This window comes from Bombyx mandarina, chromosome 03 (genome assembly GCF_030267445.1).
Source record: "Bombyx mandarina strain Sakado chromosome 03, ASM3026744v2".
NCBI classification, from domain to species: Eukaryota; Metazoa; Arthropoda; class Insecta; order Lepidoptera; family Bombycidae; genus Bombyx; species Bombyx mandarina.
In genome coordinates, this window is record NC_143210.1 from 3,069,559 (window position 1) to 3,088,133 (window position 18,575).

General features: G+C 37.0%; 1 protein-coding gene across 3 annotated transcripts in view; it reads right to left on the minus strand.

The window, feature by feature from the left end:
- Positions 1-17,303, minus strand: part of cutlet (chromosome transmission fidelity protein 18 homolog) — a 55,229-nt gene extending 37,926 nt beyond the window's left edge. For 2 of the 3 annotated variants that reach the window (XM_089736592.1, XM_028185016.2), the window contains exons 1-13: positions 17,001-17,303; positions 15,841-16,285; positions 15,141-15,294; positions 14,268-14,456; positions 13,494-13,713; positions 11,993-12,121; positions 11,070-11,229; positions 10,055-10,247; positions 5,623-5,771; positions 3,253-3,484; positions 2,534-2,689; positions 871-1,015; positions 299-390 (exon numbers count right to left, since the gene is read on the minus strand). In XM_089736592.1, the coding sequence (XP_089592718.1) occupies positions 299-390; positions 871-1,015; positions 2,534-2,689; positions 3,253-3,484; positions 5,623-5,771; positions 10,055-10,247; positions 11,070-11,229; positions 11,993-12,121; positions 13,494-13,713; positions 14,268-14,456; positions 15,141-15,294; positions 15,841-16,285; positions 17,001-17,088 (2,352 nt within the window). In that variant the 5' untranslated portion in view covers positions 17,089-17,303. The remainder of the gene's footprint in view (positions 1-298; positions 391-870; positions 1,016-2,533; positions 2,690-3,252; positions 3,485-5,622; positions 5,772-10,054; positions 10,248-11,069; positions 11,230-11,992; positions 12,122-13,493; positions 13,714-14,267; positions 14,457-15,140; positions 15,295-15,840; positions 16,286-17,000) is intronic. The other variant, XM_089736597.1, reaches the window with a different exon arrangement.
- Between the last annotated feature and the right edge of the window lie 1,272 nt (positions 17,304-18,575).

Below are 18,575 nucleotides of genomic sequence, written 5' to 3' on the forward strand. Positions count from 1 at the left end.
AAATCAAACGGCCAAATTAACGGCCGTCTGGTGTAGTGGTAAGTGACATGGTCACTACATACGGGGGTCGCGGGTTCGAATCCCGCCAAGGTAAGATATTTGTATGATAAATATAAATCTCTTTTCTAGGGTTATGGATGTATATTAGATATATGTATGTGTATAATAAAAATCATACATTTATTTCCGTTATCTGGTACTTGTAACACATGTTCTTTACGAACTTATCACGGTACCAGTTAACGTGGCGTGATTGTTAGTAAATATTTATTTATTTATTTATTAAATAAACAAGTACCATTTCCTCGTTCCTTCGTATGATTTCTAGCTGCTGTGCCCGCGCGATGGCCTGTCTGACGGCCGGCGGCGGACGGACTCTGTCTTCGTTACCTAAAACATTTCTTTGACAATACACAAAAACTCATTACACGTTTAATATTACGATAAAATTCATGAAGAATATTGCGCATCAACTGTTTTTTGTTATTTTATCAATATCAACAATACTAGACATTGTCTATGTCTATGACACGTCAATGTCAATATATATATGTCTATGTCAATACTAGTATTTTTTTCGGTAGTACGAATACTTAAGGCACTCTTAATACAGTTTTAACAATTTTATGCGTTGATAAGATTCCTCAAAAAAACAATCTTATTAAACCTAAAATATTGACATAGTTTTAAATATATACATACATATTATATAACCTTGATTTCGTAACACCGACACCACTAACAAGTCAACATATTAAGTATCCAAGCAATGAGCAATCGAACCTAAGACACTTACCAAGCAACTAGGCTCAATAATCACTGCACAACCGAGTCAGGCTGCCTTAATTAAAAAAAAAAAAAAAAACTAACCGTAAAACGCTAATCTGTTAATGTCCGGTTCCAAAACGAAAGCGTAGAGTCCGTCGGCCGTCCGCTGCTGCACGTACCGCAGCCCGTAGTCGCACAGCGCGCCCGCGCATGCGCCCAGCGACCTCCTCTCGCTCTCGCTGCACAGCTACCAAACGAGCATACATTACTTCCGAACCGCTTTCAATGCAAAAATAGATTAATATGTCACATCCGGACTAGAGAAACGAGACGAAAGCGCGCCATCTAGTGGTTCTGAGCCGTAACTACTCGTCAAACGTCGGCTCAGTTCGGGTGGTGTTTCCGATCACCGTCCTCGCCGAACCCGACGAAGGGCTCCACGAGTAAATTAACCCACAGACACAGCCCACTGAGTTTCTCGCCGGATCTTCTCAGTGGGTCGCGTTTCCGATCCGGTGGTAGATTCTGCGAAGCACTGCTCTTGCTGTGGTCAGTGTTAGCAACGCTCCCGGTTTGAGCCTCGTGAGCTCACCTAAACATCAAGGAGAAACTGAAATAGTTTCTTAAGGCTATCAGAATAGGTAGCAAAAAAAAAAAAAACAAGTTGGTGTGCTTCGGCAGAGTCGAGATGTCATGGCACGAGTGGAACCGAGATACCTTCGACGATTCGTTGCCTGACTTAGGACGAGTGAAGACGTAATAAGTTGATAATCTATTTGTCGGAGACGGTCATTAGCTAAACGAAACGCAGCAGGATTCCCGAGAGATGGCAGCACGATTGCGGTATCGTTGGAACTCGGCTAACTTCGTGCTACGACAGAGCCTAGCCGACGGAGGCGCGTAGACGCCATCACACTTACCAACAAGCCTTCTTGAAGAGCTGTGCCTACATCCTGAGAACTGTTATTCATTTTCGTTTGCTAGCATCGAGAGAAGATTTCTAAATTGTTCTAAGACAACAAACGTGTTTGATGTACTCAATATTACTCTTAGCTCGACCATCCTATTTGCCCCTATGATATCTGACGATGGTGTTAAATTGTTAATAATTCTGGCTTCTTAGACATATTTAAAATCACCAAGACAGCGCCATCTGTCGACGTCACTGAACACTTCTATAACAACATTGCTTAACATCTTATTACTCGAATTGCGGGATTTGAACACAGCCATAACCCCACTACCCACAGTACTAATACACCGCCGTCTTGTTTATTTCCCCGCGGGCACTTCATTGATTATTATCTTTTACTGAACATGTTATAAGATTATAGAAACACTAGCTTTTGTCCGCGACTTCGTCCGCGTGGAATAGTTCACAAATAATGCTTTATTTTAGAACAGATTTGGTTAGCATAAAACACGTTATAGTGAGCTAACCTTAAGATAAAAACATATGCTGTCGCGGTTTTTTTAGATCTTTTAAAGGGGAACAATTCTGACGCACATTATTTTAGCGAAACTTTAACCGTTTCTGCAGCGCACGCAGCGGAAGCTCTCAAAAGGGAAAGAAAAACCCAAATTTGAAACATTCTTTATTGGTGCTCCGCTTGCATTGGTCTTAGCGTGATGTTATATTGCCTATAGTCTTCCTCAATAAATGGTCTATCGAACACTGAAAGAACTTTTCAAATCGCACCAGTAGTTCCTGAGATTAGCGCGTTCAAACAAACAGTCTTCAGCTTTATAATATTAGTATAGATACCTGTACGTTAGCGGTGCGTAGTGACGGCGACAACAGATAGGGCAGCAACGGTAACACGTCGACCTTCAAAGAGTTTCTAGAAAGTGCCACTGACGGCACGCTGCCTCGCCATACCGAATTCACTATACTCTCCAATTCTAATTTCTTTCTGTAGGCCTGCAATAAACATTTATTGTTCACTTGCATTTGTTGTTACGTGGTGACTGACTTTGAGTCATTTAGGTTTAATTTAAAAATACCAGTCTATCTTTCGAATGGCAATGCGTGACATAGTTGACAACAGAAAACAATACGTTGATTTTATACATTCGTAGGAGCTTAAACCGATAAATTAGGACGAAATTAGAGACGTGAGAGGGGGCGTGGGTGTTAGACCAAAACCTAATGATAAAGATTATTTTCAAGAAAAAGATGAGTATATAGCCAGTTCTTTTGTCCTTCACTGTACATATGAAGTACAACAGTTATATACAATACAAGAAATAGCGAAGATACAATACTATAAGATTTCTTAGACATATTTTTGAAAACCTAATTTTACTGTTCTACTGGATTCCAAGATATTTGTAGGCAGCGGCTTGGTTCTGCCCCTGGCATTGCTGAAGTCCATGGGCGACGGTAACCACTCACCATCAGGTGGGCCGTATGCTCGTCTGCGTATAAGGGCAATAAAAAAAATCGCATGATGGCGTTAAAGTAAGTTTTTTTAAATCACTTACCTCTTGTGCCTGTGTAGGAAATTTGACCCTTTGCGGGGCCCTCGATGCGAGTACCCTGTGACACCTGGCTATACATAACGACAGGGCCCCGTACAACGAATAGTTCTGGGTCCTCATCGTCCACGAGCTAATGGCGTCCAGTAAGCGCAGCCACGACAGAGTCTCGCAAGCTATCAGCATCCGCGCGTCCACGCGGGCGGCCATGTAATTCTCGAATATTCCGTCCGCTATTCTGTAAATTATTTAATAAGATGAACTGCTAGTCAAAGCCGATCACGCCTCACTCTGGACTATCAATCTATACTAATATATAAATCTACAGTAGTTTTTACGGATGTTCCGTTATAACTACTGAACCATGCATCCGATTGACATGAAACTTGGTATCCATGTAGAAAATACATGTACTTAATGGATAGGCTAATATTTATATAAGCGTTGGACTCCCTACACCAGTTGCGGGGGCGTTAAAGATGAGAATCTTTGTAGGGGTCAGAAATAATAATGTTAATTTTAAATGCCCAGCGAAGCGGACGGGTACAGCTAGTAAATGTATAAAAACACGCATTAGTTGAGACTAACTCTGAGAGAATAACGATTACTACTTAATGCAACGCTAGACGAGACTCGTGGTTATACTCGTATTAAATTTATAATTCATATAATATACAAGACGTTCTATTTTCCCGGAGTAAACAGTTGATTTTGTCATTTTATGGTCCATTAACTGACAGTCGATTTAGTATGTTTATGTTATTATTTATTAAGAAACGGACACACCTTCGTATTTACTATTGCAGATATACCGCCGTTCATCTGGTCATGTCATACGCCATTGTAAAAGTATTCTATGCGTTAATCCAGGTCAAGGAGGAAGCGCAAGACAGGGTCAAGTTTTTTTTCTCTTTATTATCTACAATCAGTATCCTGTACTTTTATTAGATGCGTCGACATACATTACGTAGTCAGTAGGAGCGTGACTCCAGCGAGCCATCTACTCTAAATTTAAAGGTCATTGAACTACGAGTATATGACATATTTTCTTTTGAGCCGTTTACCGTAACTTCGTTTCTTCAAGGCGGCAGCTAGATTGTTTGGGAAGGATTTGTTTGAACATTATATTCTACGTAAAAAAACATATAAGTTCGTTCAATAATGTTAACATGGTTAAGTAACAAACATACAAAATTCCACATTTAGAATATTAGATTTTCGTTTAGATATATGAGCTCATAGCCTGTCTAATTGTACCCGGTAATACTACGAGTGGTTCTCTGGAGCCACACAGATAACAGAATGAAGCTGTCACTGACCTTGTCACATAAGGTCTGTACGGTTGCTGATGTGATGTAAAGGGAGTAAACTGCCCTTTATTAATAAAACAAGTGTCGGGTGGGCTATGTACGACTTACGACTGACTAATGCAAGCGATGTACAAAAGCTTTTTTTTTTTTCCTACCTAAGCCTATAGCCTTGAGAGGCTATATCAGCGGAACCTTAACTAGTAGGTGAGCTCACGGGGCACAACTCTGACGACGTTGCTAACACGAACCGTAGCAAGAGCCGTTCTTCTCAGAATCTATCACCGGATCGGAAACGCCATCCACTGAGAAGATCCGCCGAGAAACTCAGTGGGCTGTCTGAGGGTTAATTTGCTCGTCGAGTCCTTCGTCGCAAGCGACGGGTTCGACGAGAACGGTGACCGGTGCTTGAAGTACCTAGAAGCACTTTAGTGGATCGGGAGGATCCGAGATGATGTGTTTTGGGCGACGTCGACTGCTTTCCATTCTGTCCGCAGGATCGGGAATGTAGTTACCGGCGGCCACGATGAGAGGGTTCTCGTGTCGTGCCGCTTTATCGAAGTGGTACAAAACCGCATACGCTACTAAACTGTGTCCCTACAAGGTCGATGTCTCAATTGACTGTATGTCGTCATATACATTTAATATCGTAATTGTAGTGTTCAATTATAACGAAACATATATTTTTCCTTTTATAATAACTATATAGCTTTTTCGATTTAAGATCATTAATCCCACACCCTGTATATAACATCCAGAAAAACAGCACGATGTAATTTGCCGAGATATGAAACCCCTTGTGTGGCTATGACATTACTGTTTCACGAGCGTCGGTCAAATGACCCATTTTGAACTTTTGCATTGAAAATGCACGTATCATCTTATTGCTTTTGCAAATTTGACTTCATGACTGTTTCTTACCAATTAATCTACAGTTATTATACTATTTTTTTTTTGTTTTGTTTTCTTTATTTTGAGTAATACTTTTCGTATACCGTTATCTACCCGCTATGGTGGAAATAAGTACCAATAAGTGTTGGTATGATTAGTGTTAAGTGCAATACTGAACCTGTCATACTCCCCGGCTGCCTGTACAATCTTCAATATGGCCTCCGGTTCTTTGTCGTCGATCATGAAGACCGCTTGTAACGCTTGCATTAATGTTTTGTTACAATCCTTGGTGCCAATGGCTGCGTTCTCAACATCCTCTACCTTTAACTGCAAATATAATTTAGTAATGTTAACATTAGATTACTTATTACTTCCGTAGGCCGTATGTGGGTCAGAAGACCTTAAAATATATTACCGCATTACTGCTTCACGGCAGATAGGCAGGGTGGTGGTACTTACCCATGCGGACTCACAAGGCATCCTACCACCAGTAATTACGCAAATTATAATTTTGCGGATTTTATTTTTAATACATGATGTTTATCCTTCACCGTGGAAGTCAATCATGAACATTATTGTTAAATACGTATTACATGACAAAAATTGGTACCCGCCTGGGATTCGAACACCGGTGGATCGCTAGATACGAATGCACCGAACGTCTTATCCTTTAGGCCACGAGGACTTCAAAAAATATATCGACTGTCCCTACGTATAATATCGAAATTGAAAAACGGTACTTTACAGGAGAGCACTTTGAAGTTAATTTTGTGTACCAAATTGTCATTTATTGGCCTATCTACAAATAATTTCAGATATATGGTAAACTTTTACTGGCAGTTAAATATATATGTCATTTTATCCCAAATTTTTCATAGTTTTTGAGAAATTTTAGTTTCGATACTTTACCACGTTAATCAATTAGCGTGAACAATCGAAACTGCCCGTTTCGATTATTTACTTGGGAACTGTTTTATCAAAATTATCGAATGTGACTCTTTCGATATTTTACGTTGTACATTTAAATTAAGAAATTATCGGAAGTGTCACTTTCGATACAGTACGTCAAAGTATTTTATACGTTTCGATACTTGACCTGTAAAACGATTTTAATTAAAACAAAGGCAAGCTTAGTTTACTAAGGTTTTAATTGATTTCATTTTAATTTATAAAATGAAATCAATAAAATTCATAACTAATATTGCAATCACAGATTTACGTTTAATATAATTATATCAAATGAAACACACTTTTATTCTTCAGTTAGTTAAAAATAAAATATAGAAATAAAAACTTCTTTGAATAAAATATGAACATACTTAATTCTACAAAGTAAAAACTAAACAAAATAAAAGCTTTAAATTAACTTAAAATCCAATAACATTCGCATAATGATTTAGTATTCTTATTAAAATAAACATTTCTTGTAATTTCTTCTATAAATAATCATAAAAAATTTAAATACTGAATAAAGGGAAGTTTTAAAAAGGGACGTCTTAAAAATTAAACTAAAGCAGTTAACATAACAGATTCAGGTAAGTACAGACTGTAGGATAACTGTAATATTGTATTTAGTCTGAATCGTCAGTCTTCTTCAAATGTGTTCCTGCTATATTTCAAATTCTTATAATAACTATAATATTCTTTGGGTATGACTCCAGCTTCAGGTAATGGTAATGTTTGACTATACAATTTATTTAATTCGATATTAATTACTTGCCTTCTTCCATGACTTCTTGTTTCTATTTTGGTGTTTAAGCATGAAGGATTATCTTTAAGGTTGTATTTAAAATATAAACAATTTGGATCATCTTTACGCACACTAATTTCTTCAATAAAAATAAATTCCACTTCATATTTTCGTTTCTAATATCTTTTTTCCACTTGCGATCATCCAATATAGCTTTAAAATTAAAAAGGTCATCTTGAGTCATTTCCACTACATTATATGGGGTTTTATTAGTTTTACACAAACGCACTAACGCAAACCATTGATCTGGGGTATATGTATATCAGTTCATTTAGATTTCCTTCGTTCTGCGTGTGCCCTTGCTCTAAAAAGCGATGAGTAATATCGATTTTATATTATTTTGCCAGATACATATATAAAGAGTATATTATTCGGTTACGGGATTTGGCCCGCGCAATTATCGGAACAAAAGAGAAATTCCTTGGCACCTTACTTTACTTTTCTGTTAGCAAAATGAAGTAAGCAACTGCTTACTTCATTTGCTCCCCTTTTGCCTGTGCACTCTGTCTACATATAACACGCCTCTTCCTTCTTTCCAGTATCAAATCAAATAAAAGTGTACACACAGAGCTTCCGTTTATAATAAAATAATCAATCCCACGTCACCATGAGGACGATTAAAATTTTTCTGGAAATCTAATGTGGCACAACTGTTTCAGACCACTTTTGAGCAATAATTTTATCATTATTTTTAAAGTCTCTCAACAGTTTTAGTCTCAATAATTATGTTTGTTATAGGCGCTAATTTGCTCTTCAGTTGGAGAGTTTTCGTTAGAAAAACTGTGGCATTGGTCACATATATCCTATTCATGTTTTCATTAATTATGTCTGTATACTGGCGTAAAGTTTGCGCTTTGTTATTATAGAGATGAAGATTGTCCCACCCATTATATAAAGAAAACATTTTTCTCATTGATAAGTTGTTATCTAAATAAAGCTTGCTACTATTTTTTCGGGCGTAATGGGATTCAACTGGTTGCAAAGTGGCTACATGATCAGATACACTTTGAATAATATTAGAATCTATCTTAACTATATGGTTGCTTTCATCTGTTATCTGGTAAAGTGATACCTTCCTGATTTAGTTTTTGATGAGCAGTACAGACGAATTGATCCGTAATCGACAAGGTGTTCAAAAAAGTTTTAATACAAACCCGTCTATATTCGCAGGGATAGTTTTGATTTTCGACTGTATCTGGTAAGAAATACTGAGTGGTAAACTGTCTTCTAGATGTACTTTCAGTGGTAAAACGGTGCTTGTTTAACTTTTTGGTAAATTTGTTAATAAAATTCAATTTTTTAGCATGGTCAGCCAATTGCTAAAAACTTGTATAAATTTTCTGATGAGTTGTTTCATTAAAATGTTCGCAGCAGTTTAATTTACAAGTTGCTTTACAAATCGGTCCCATTCCTTTTTTGTTATGTACCTTTTCATTCCTGTAAATATATTGTTGACCAGTATTCACAACAATTTTTATTTTAACATCTATCCAGTTGTTTTTGCACCTTTTCCTTTCCTCCTTTTCTTTTTTTGCTTGGGTTAACTTTAAAAGTAGATTTTCTTTTTTTAACTGTAGATGACGAGTCACCTTCCAACAATGTTATAAGTGGAGACTCACATTCAGTTCAGTTCGATTCAGTTATAAGTGACACGGCACTAGGTATGGCCACATTAGGAGAAACTATAATAGTGTCCATGTATCAAATAAGTTAATAAAACAGAAATTGATTTGTAAAAAATATAGTTCTGTTGATATGTTATAACATAAATTAATAAAACATACAAATTGATTTTAAGAAAAGTAATATTCTATAGTAGATATATCGAATATAAAAATAAAAAAAATATAATTCCGAATGAAATCATCGAAAGTGGTATTTTCGATAGGCTCGTTGACTAATGTACCCGCGTATAATAATGAATGTACCAGATTCGATTACACAAGGAAATTAAACATCAGCGAATAATATCGAAACTGTCACTTTCGATACTCCAAAAAAAATGTTAATCGACGTACAAAATCGAATTTGGGACTTTCGATAGTATACTTCGGGTGAATGACATTTACTTTAAAATACATTGTTTTTGAGGTAAACTTAATTAATCACAGAATATTGTTAAGGAAATCAGATTAAAAAACAAGGAGAAAATAAACATCATGCACTCGGAATTAATAAATTTGTTAATATACTTATCAGTTTTCCGTTAGAGCCACATTACTTCAAAATTGCGTCGGAACGCGCGGGCGCGCGGGGCACCGCGTATAGCAACGAAAGCGGTAGTTTCGTCCTGCACGCACGCTTCTTGTATCCGCGTATAGTACCGAAATTAAACATTCGATTTTTTACGCTGATTGATTTGTTAAGTATCGATATTATACTCATTGAAAACATGGTTTAATATGTATTTTATAGCTTTTTCTCTTTTTTGTGTGAAAATATACATAAAAAGAAATATCTTAGTGTCATAAAAAAAAATCGCAAATTTTCAGTTTCGATACTGTACGTAGGGACAGTCGATATACGCTTTAGGGTATTATACGGAAACTGGTATGCGACTTCTGTCTCCTTCGGTCAACTTTACTATGTCCAATGTGTGTGTGTGTGTGTGTGTGTTTTTTTTTCTACCTAAGCTGATAGCCTTCAGAGGCTATATCAGCGTTACCCTAAACTAGTAGGTGAGCTTACGGGGCTCAAACCGGAGTGATGCTAACACTGACCCTAGCATGAGCAGTGCTTCGCAGAATCTACCACCGGATCGGAAAAGCGACCCACTGAGAAGATCCGGTGAGAAACTCAGTGGATTGTGTCTATGGATTAAAAGTCTGGTAATAATCCATTTTGCTATAGATTTATTTACCTGTGCTCTAGCTCTGGTTTTAATGAAGCTGAGAACTTGTATGGCGGCTCGGACGTCGCCCTGGGCGCGCGTGGCGAGCGCAGTGAGCACGTGCGGCGCCGCCAGCAGCCCCTCGCGCGCGCACACGGCCGCCAGCCGCGCCGACAGCCGGCACACTGACGCGCCGCCCACGCGCACCAACAGCGCCACCGCTCTGCGTTTACAAAGCCAAGTTGAAAGCCGAAGTACCCAACCGAGCGAACCCTAAATAACTATGATAAAATTAGTTCGAATAGGGTGGATTAAGGATTGCCAACCTATTATATTATTGTTACACCGGTAAGAGTAACGCCGAATAGTCAAACGAATATTGAAGGATCTAGTAGCACCTAGAATGCTCGAGAAGTACAACGCCATCTATTGTTAGATAGTGGAAACAATACTAGAAATGTGTGGAATATTCTCGATAATTCTAAGGATGTGGTATCGGCTATAAAAACGTTACAGGGATAGCACGCAGTTAGTCAGTAATCGGAACTACTCGAAACGAAACAGCGAACGGATCATCTGAAGAGAAGCGAAGCAAATTGAGAATTTTAAAGTGTTTGTGAGTGTTCCGAGTGTTGAGTACAGTTTTTTAGCTGTACTTTAGTGGAATTTTATTTATCCCGAACCACAGCGTGTAACATTATTATAGTTTCTATTACCAGATTCGTCATCAAATCAGCTGCAGGGTAACATAATGATACAATTTTTTTTTCAAATTACGAGATTGTTGTACGAACAATTCTAGCTAGCCACTACGATTCTATGACATCCAACAACATACATAAATATGTCATACATACATATACACACACATATAGTATATATAGTCAGACATAGGTCAAACAGGTACATAAAACTTGTCAAAACTCAACAGAAACATATAACTTAAAATTTAATAACTAATTAAATCTTAAGCAATGAGAAAGAGGACGACCATTTGTCGTCCCGTGCGCCTTAAGTCAAAGAATATTCCTGTGGCGAAACTAACCTCAAAGGCCTCAATGATGTAGCGTACAAGTCATTACATATAGCAATAACGGGACGTCTCAGAGGCTGCGATTTGGACTTCTTCTTCCCGCTGTCGATGGCTGCCGTACACCACTTCACTAACAACTCGACCGTCGGCAAGGGGGCACCATCTATTTCATCTGTGAGTAAACGAAATTTTATGTCATATTAATTAGACACTAAGAAGCAATGGAGTGAAAAATGAAATTTTGCATATTATCGTTGTCAAAACAAAATCTACTATGTGCACTTTTTGAGATTTTTATAATACTTTTTGACTTTTTCGTATAGTTAGTTCACAGCCCTATCTACCATATAAAAAAACTGTTATGTGTCTATAGCTTTAATATTTATCTATAGCTTTCATTTGATATAGTTCTTAAAAATTCACCTTCATATAAAATTTTATACGAAAATGTTTTAATTCGTTAATTCAAAATAGAGTTTTTGCACAAAGCAGATTTTGGTTTGACAGCGATAATATTTTAATTAATAGACATACTTTGTATTAGGCTCGATACAGACATGATGAGTTTAATGAAAAACCTGCTGTAATTACATTACTCCCCGTGTATCATTTCTTTCATACATACATATTTCTTACACAACAAAGAGGAAAAGAAAAAAACGAAAGAATAATTACGTTGAGGCAATTTGCCGACTGAATGAGATCTAATACGAGTTTAAGATAAATATGTTTTTTTTTTGTTAACACATTTAAAAGGTCAAAAAGTGAATATATTTATAAATATATATATTAAAAACTGAAACCTTAATTGCGCTGTATAACGACTATCAAGCCAGAATACATTTTTTCCTTCTCGGCAGGAATAGACAAGATGGTTTGCCCCGGCCCCACCAATAGAAAACCATTTCCACACTTACGAGTACCCTCTTTATTACCTAATATCAAACAGTTCGGTCTTTTCTCAGCGTCCAGCACGGATCTCATAAGCGTGGCGCTTTGCAGGGCTGTCCGGAACGCGTCCGTACTACGCTCATCCGACGCGTTTATTTCTACCGGCCGATAACCTGAAAATTCAGTTTTATAACTGTTTTATAACATTATATGGTATTCTTTATATCGTATACTATATGCTCCCCAACCCGAAATAATGTCACAGTAATAACCCTATGAATATCTAAAGTTAAAAATTAACATTTTTTACTTTCACAAGCATAGGAATAATATTTGGTAGATCGGAATATAATCATAAGTACATATAAATATTTATGAAGACGGTATATAATTTTCTAAAAAAAAAACTATGTGTAGCGTCTCGTAGAATAACACCCGTTAATAATACTGTTAATAGCACACAGAGAAATTCTGATTTTATCTGAGTTGCTCACGACTAATTTGATGTTAAGTGTGGCCATAGAAGCCCAGACATGAAAATGTCAAAAATACCGAGGCTTCCTCCAGCTTCCCTTCGTTTGCCGCTAGGGGCGCTGTTCCAACTCCATACAAATTTGAGTTAAGTAACTTTTATGCGATCGACAACCTTAAAAAACGCACGAAGCACACAGACATAAGGTCTAAATCTCAATTAATTTTTAGAACAGCCATAACAAGAATAGGACAATAATTCGTGGGACGACTGTTGATGACTTGCTTTTATTTGCAAGAATGCGGGAATTGTGGTAGCAGAAGTTTTTGATGCGCTGATGATGAAGCGTGAAGGCTGCAATTGTTCCGTCGCAGGTCACCAGTGTGGGAAGACTTAAATGACGAAAGGAAAAATCTTCCACCGAGCGGGTGATATTGCTCGGTAGACCGACGGTCCGAATGTTGTTGTTCGGAACTTGTTATGCAAGCTTATCTTGAAAACGTCGTAAGCGAGATTCAGGCATCTGTCAAATATCTTTGCGTTGTATGATGGCTGCCCGCCACAAATTCACAATGAAAAGTACACCGGCTTCACGATGTGAGTGCGCAGTGGTGGGTCCTATGTGGGTTCATGGTACGCTCTACCACCAGTCATTCGTGAACACATGTAAAGTGCGCATTTCATTAGAAAGATTTGTACCTGTCTGCGGGATCCGAACACCGGCACAGTGGCGTCGCTCGGTACACGTGCACCGGACGTCGTATCATTTAGGCCACGACTTCCTCAGACATAGCTACCGTTCTCTATCTTGGACTGGTGGTAGGACCTCTTGTGAGTCTGCACGGGTAGGTACCATCACCCCACCTATTTCTGCCGTGAAGCAGCAATGCGTTTCGGTTTGAAGGGTGGGGCAGCCGCTGTAACTATACTTGAGACCTTAGAACTTATATCTCAAGGTGGGTGGCGCATTTACGCTGTAGATGTCTACGGGCTCCAGTAACCACTTAACTCTAGGTGGGCTGTAAGCTCGTCCACCCATCTAAGCTATAAAAAAAAAACCATGTCACACTTACCGGCTAGTTTAGCTAATAAATGTGCCAGGGTCGTCTTCCCCACTCCGGGAGGGCCGCACAGCAGCGCCACCTTGTGATGAGGTCTTCCGTCTTCGTCTAACTCGGGTTCGTTATCCGTCTTTCCTTTCCATTTGTTGAACAGTTGGAACTGTCCCGTGCGCTTGACGAAGCTGTTCCGCTGTTGGGGGTCTTTCGTTTTGACTTCTTTTTTGAAAACGATCTGAAATTGAGACGAAATACTGTTTACAGATAATTTCTTGTTGTATATATTTAGTATTCTGTCAATCCTATTGTATTCGTGGGCTTACGTATTTCTAAACATGACTTTCGGATGATGGTTTTATAATAACATTTGTTTTCCCTCTTTATCTTGCCCCTTTGCCTCTATCGTAAATATAAACTTATATAGATAAGCTAATATAATTAAATAGAATAAAAGCTACTTTTACATCATTTATTATTGTTATTGTTTTCGAGTTAGTTTGACTTTACAGTTTCCAGGATCACAAACGATTGAAATAATAATAACAATGCTGTGGGAGAATACCTACTGGGAGCCTAGAAAACTTAAATTTTTAGGCAACTGAGAATTCACAATTCACAAGCAGATAATAGAGGATGAACAGATAAGAACAAGATATAAGAATTCAATATAACATTACAACATAACAGAATTTATTTAAAATAAGAGCAACAGCATCACTACCTAATACCTACCACTAAACTACATACCAAACACAATACAAATATATGATAGGTTTTAACTATTCTCACCTTATCCCATAAATGTAACCAGTGTAATAGAGCTCTGTTTACTGGTTCTTCGGACAATAGGTCTACATACGACTGGGGCCTGTACTTATCCACCCATAGCTGTGCATCTTTTGTCTCCATATCTTCTTCAATAGTTACCACTTCTTCTGTATTTTCGTTTTCTATTAGACGCTCTTGTTTTGTTTCTAACTGGAATTATGTATATATGTATTTTTGGGGAAATAACAAGGGAAGATTGGAAGAACTTGTGGGTGAATTTTTTCAGTAGACAGACAGTCTAATTGTTATTGTTAAGAACTTGTATATATGCAAAGTTTTATTGAAAATGACGTTGAAGAGATTCAGACATCTGTCCAATATCTTGTTCTGCTATAGCTACCCGCTACTTTTGTAAAACTTACATGTTAACGTAGACTTTGTTCTATTAGAAATTACATATTACGTTAACTGAGTGATTCTTTTCACCTCCTTTTATTGCCTTCCTCGACTAAAGAACGAGATGATGTGTGATCACTGTAGCTGATGGACATCAGTAATGCCAGCGGTAACACCAAACCGCTGCCTATTGTGCATTTTGATAATGTATTATTTTCTTTCATTGTCTTATTTAAACTGTTTCCGCTAGAAGTCTGATTATTCAGTTATAAATTTTAATTTAAAATAATACTTTATTTTCTTCATAGAAGTTGAAACTCACCAAGTGTTAGTTGCTACCGAAATCAATAGAAATGGCAAAATTAATGCCATCATTCGTCTTGATACATGAGATTGTCTCAATTGTATTGTATGACTTGTAACACAACTAAAGTGAAGGGAGTATCATATAAAAAAAAAAAAGTGAATAGTACAATTATAGAGCTGTTTTTTACTTACAATTTTCCTAGCTTCCTCCCAAGCATTAGCATACATTGCATGTAGCGATGGCTGTTCTATATTAATATTTAGATTATTTTCCCATGATTCTTCAGATTCTAACCTGATGTATATTCTGTCACCTTCAAAATTTGTTAGAGGTACAAAAGCCCACCTGAAATAATATTTCTAAATATGAAGGTAGACTATGTTAATATAATATATAATCATTATTTCTATGGCCTATGAAGACTGAAGTAACAGAATTCTGTATCTATTGAAAGTATCGGCTAAATCAAGTGACTTGAAGATGGTGTTTCATATTTGGTTGGTTGTTTTTGAATGTTTAACATACTATGTATATGGATGTATTGTATTGTTTGTTTTCCAAATAAATTAATTAATTAGTTTACTGTAAGAAAATTCTTGAACCTGGAAAGGGAGTTTGAAAATAATTTGGTTTTTTTTTTTTCATAGATAACATTTCTTTCTTATATAAAATTAATGATTAAACTAAACTTGTTGTATACTAGTTTCAATTTATAATATACAGTATTACATATTCTCATTGAACTATTACTTAATGCCTATTAGATAAAGACACTTTTGTAAACAAAGCCTTATTACAGTCACCTACTTCTACCCTCGATACTGTAGACATTGTTGTTGTCAAGAGCCATAAACATAGTTCAAATTATACTAACATTGTTTCTTTTCTTACCTTGGTATATTGTAAGACATATTTCCTTTCACATCATACTTGGGTTTATTTGTTCCCTGGAGTCTGTTACTTGGTTCCACCAGCAACTGTCGCAACCTCCTTCCCTCTATAATCTTGTTTATTAATTCTAAATCATTTTCCTCTTCACTCTTAAATCTTTTGTTTGGCATTTCTTTATCATCAAAGTCTATATCTTCAATATCGCCGAACAATTCATCTGCAGTACGTTTATTGGACACCAAGGCTTCTTCCATTGGTTGCAATATGACTGAAGACTGACTATTGATGATGGTTTCAGTATCAGCATCTTCGTTTGGTTTTACAGGTGTTTCAGTACTACTTGTAGTTTTTGTTATGAGAGTAGATGGTGCTGGTTGGCTTGACATGTGATTTGAAAAATCTAGGCTTCTTTTGGCAATTTTTGATTTTGGAACTACATTAGTGTCTGAAATAGGACATCCCAATTTTATAGCCTATTTTATTATTTGGGTAAATAAAATGAACTACTGCATAACTTGGATCTTATTTAATATATGTTTATACCATAAACTATTTAATGTAAGCTAGCTTGCTTTAGAAAGTAAGATGTTAAAAAAGTTAAATCTTCAGAGGTAGCTAAGTTGCACTTAAGGCAGTTCGGCCTAGTGGGTTCTGATCCTGATTAGTACTGGAATTGATTGAGACTCTTCGATAGGTTGTGTGGTTGTTGATCTGATTTGAGCACCAAATTGCAACCTGCAAATGTCCTAAAAGTGGACTTTTAGGAGTTTGGAGAGCTGGGGTATTATCTCCAAGGAACATTAGATCTGTATATACAAATATCAATAATATCTTAATGATTTCTTTCTCCTTTTTATAAAATGGTATAGTATGTGGTACTTACTGGTGGTAGGACCGCTTGTGAGTCCGAGCGGTAATGCATTTCGGTTTGAAGGGTGGGGCAGCCGTTGCAACTATACTTGAGACCTTAGAACTTATATCTCAAGGTGGGTGGCGCATTTACGTCGTAGATGTCTATGGGCTCCAGTAACCACTTACCACCAGGTGGGCTGTGAGCTCGTCCACACATCTAAGCAATGAAAAAAAAAAGTAAACGGAACTCAGATACCTACTAAAAACTGTATGACACACTAGTTTTGTTGAGGGGTCAGGGGATTTACCTGTTAGAGCATCTTGTTCTTGCATCAATTCCAGTTCATCAGCGTACATAAGCTCATATTCTTCGTCCGGATCTGGATAGTCACTCATTTTGTCGGTTTTATTAGAATTACGTATGGTTAGCAATTAATAATAAAAAAGGAAAGATATGAAGTATTGAAGTTTTTGAGCTATCAGCATTTGTTCACTATTTAATTTCAATAATTTTACATTTGTATGCACTTTATTTTATTTGTAAACTTCTTCTTCAAAGAACTCGCGCCTTCTTTTTCTCTCAAGTTTACTTTACAAACCATAGATAATACACTTATTTTTTTAAGGGTTTTTATGACCTGGTAACTTAGATCTTTAAGTTATGTCTTATTTTAATTTATATTCTTATTTTTATAAAAAATCATATGTAGGGGGTGAAATGAAATGAAATTAAATTATTATTAATTATTTGTAATTAATTATTATTTTTATTTAGTAATTAATAAGTTAGTAATTAATTAATTAATATTAGTAATAATAATTATCAAGCAATATTCGTGTGATAAAAAGTGTTTACTCTTTGTCTGGATGTTTATTTTCTATTTATATTAAAACCTACATATATGTCGCAGAATGGGCCAATATCTTCAACATTATTTCTTGATGTCTTGGGCGTATGGTGGTAGGCAACGGCTTGGCTCTGATTCTGGCATTGCTGACGTCCATGAGCGACGGTAATCACTTACCATCACATGTGCCATATACTCGTTTGCCTGCTCGGGCGATAAAAAAAATAACAAATAGGTTGCGCAGCACGAAACGAAGACAGTTCCGAGACGTCTTCACTCTTCCTAATGCCGGCTACTGACATGCGCGCAAATATTCGTACATTGTACGAATGTTTGCGCGCATGTGAAGGGCCGTCAAACATTCATTCGCAAACCTAGCGGCTGTGCAAATGGGTTCGCATACTCAATTTGCGAACCCGTTTGCCCTTCCTCCTACACTTGTTTACGAATGTCTCACGAATTTCTCCTCCTTTTTAATTCGTCAATAGAACATTGAAGAGAAAAGGAGTTTTTAATTCTTTCCTTAACAGCCATGCTGTTTTTATGGGATTTCTTTTGATGAAGATACGCTACACAGTAGACGTCACGAACTATGAAAATAGCGTATAGTATTATTATACGTCCGTTACCTTCGCAATCGTCGGCGCAACTGGGCAAGCGAATGTGTGGGAGACTACGCGAAGGTTCGAGGTTCGCGCGCTTTGATGTCTGTTAAAAAACCGGCACAGCTTGGAAAACCACGAATGCAGCGAAAACTTTGCATAATCATTCGCAAATGTCGTCCTACACTTGTGGGTTTGCGTATTCGTGCGCATGTGAGTGACCGGTGTAAGTCAGGCAACGGATGTCTCTACTATCATAGATAATACACATAACTTATATTAGCTATAAAATGTTTACGGGCGTGGGCCACTAGATGGCTTCGCTTCGCTTGCTCCTGTAAAGAGCAGTAACATATTACCTATCCTATACTTTAAATTTAAAAAAGGATTTTGTAAATTTTCTACAATAAATAAAGACTTGTATTATTATTAT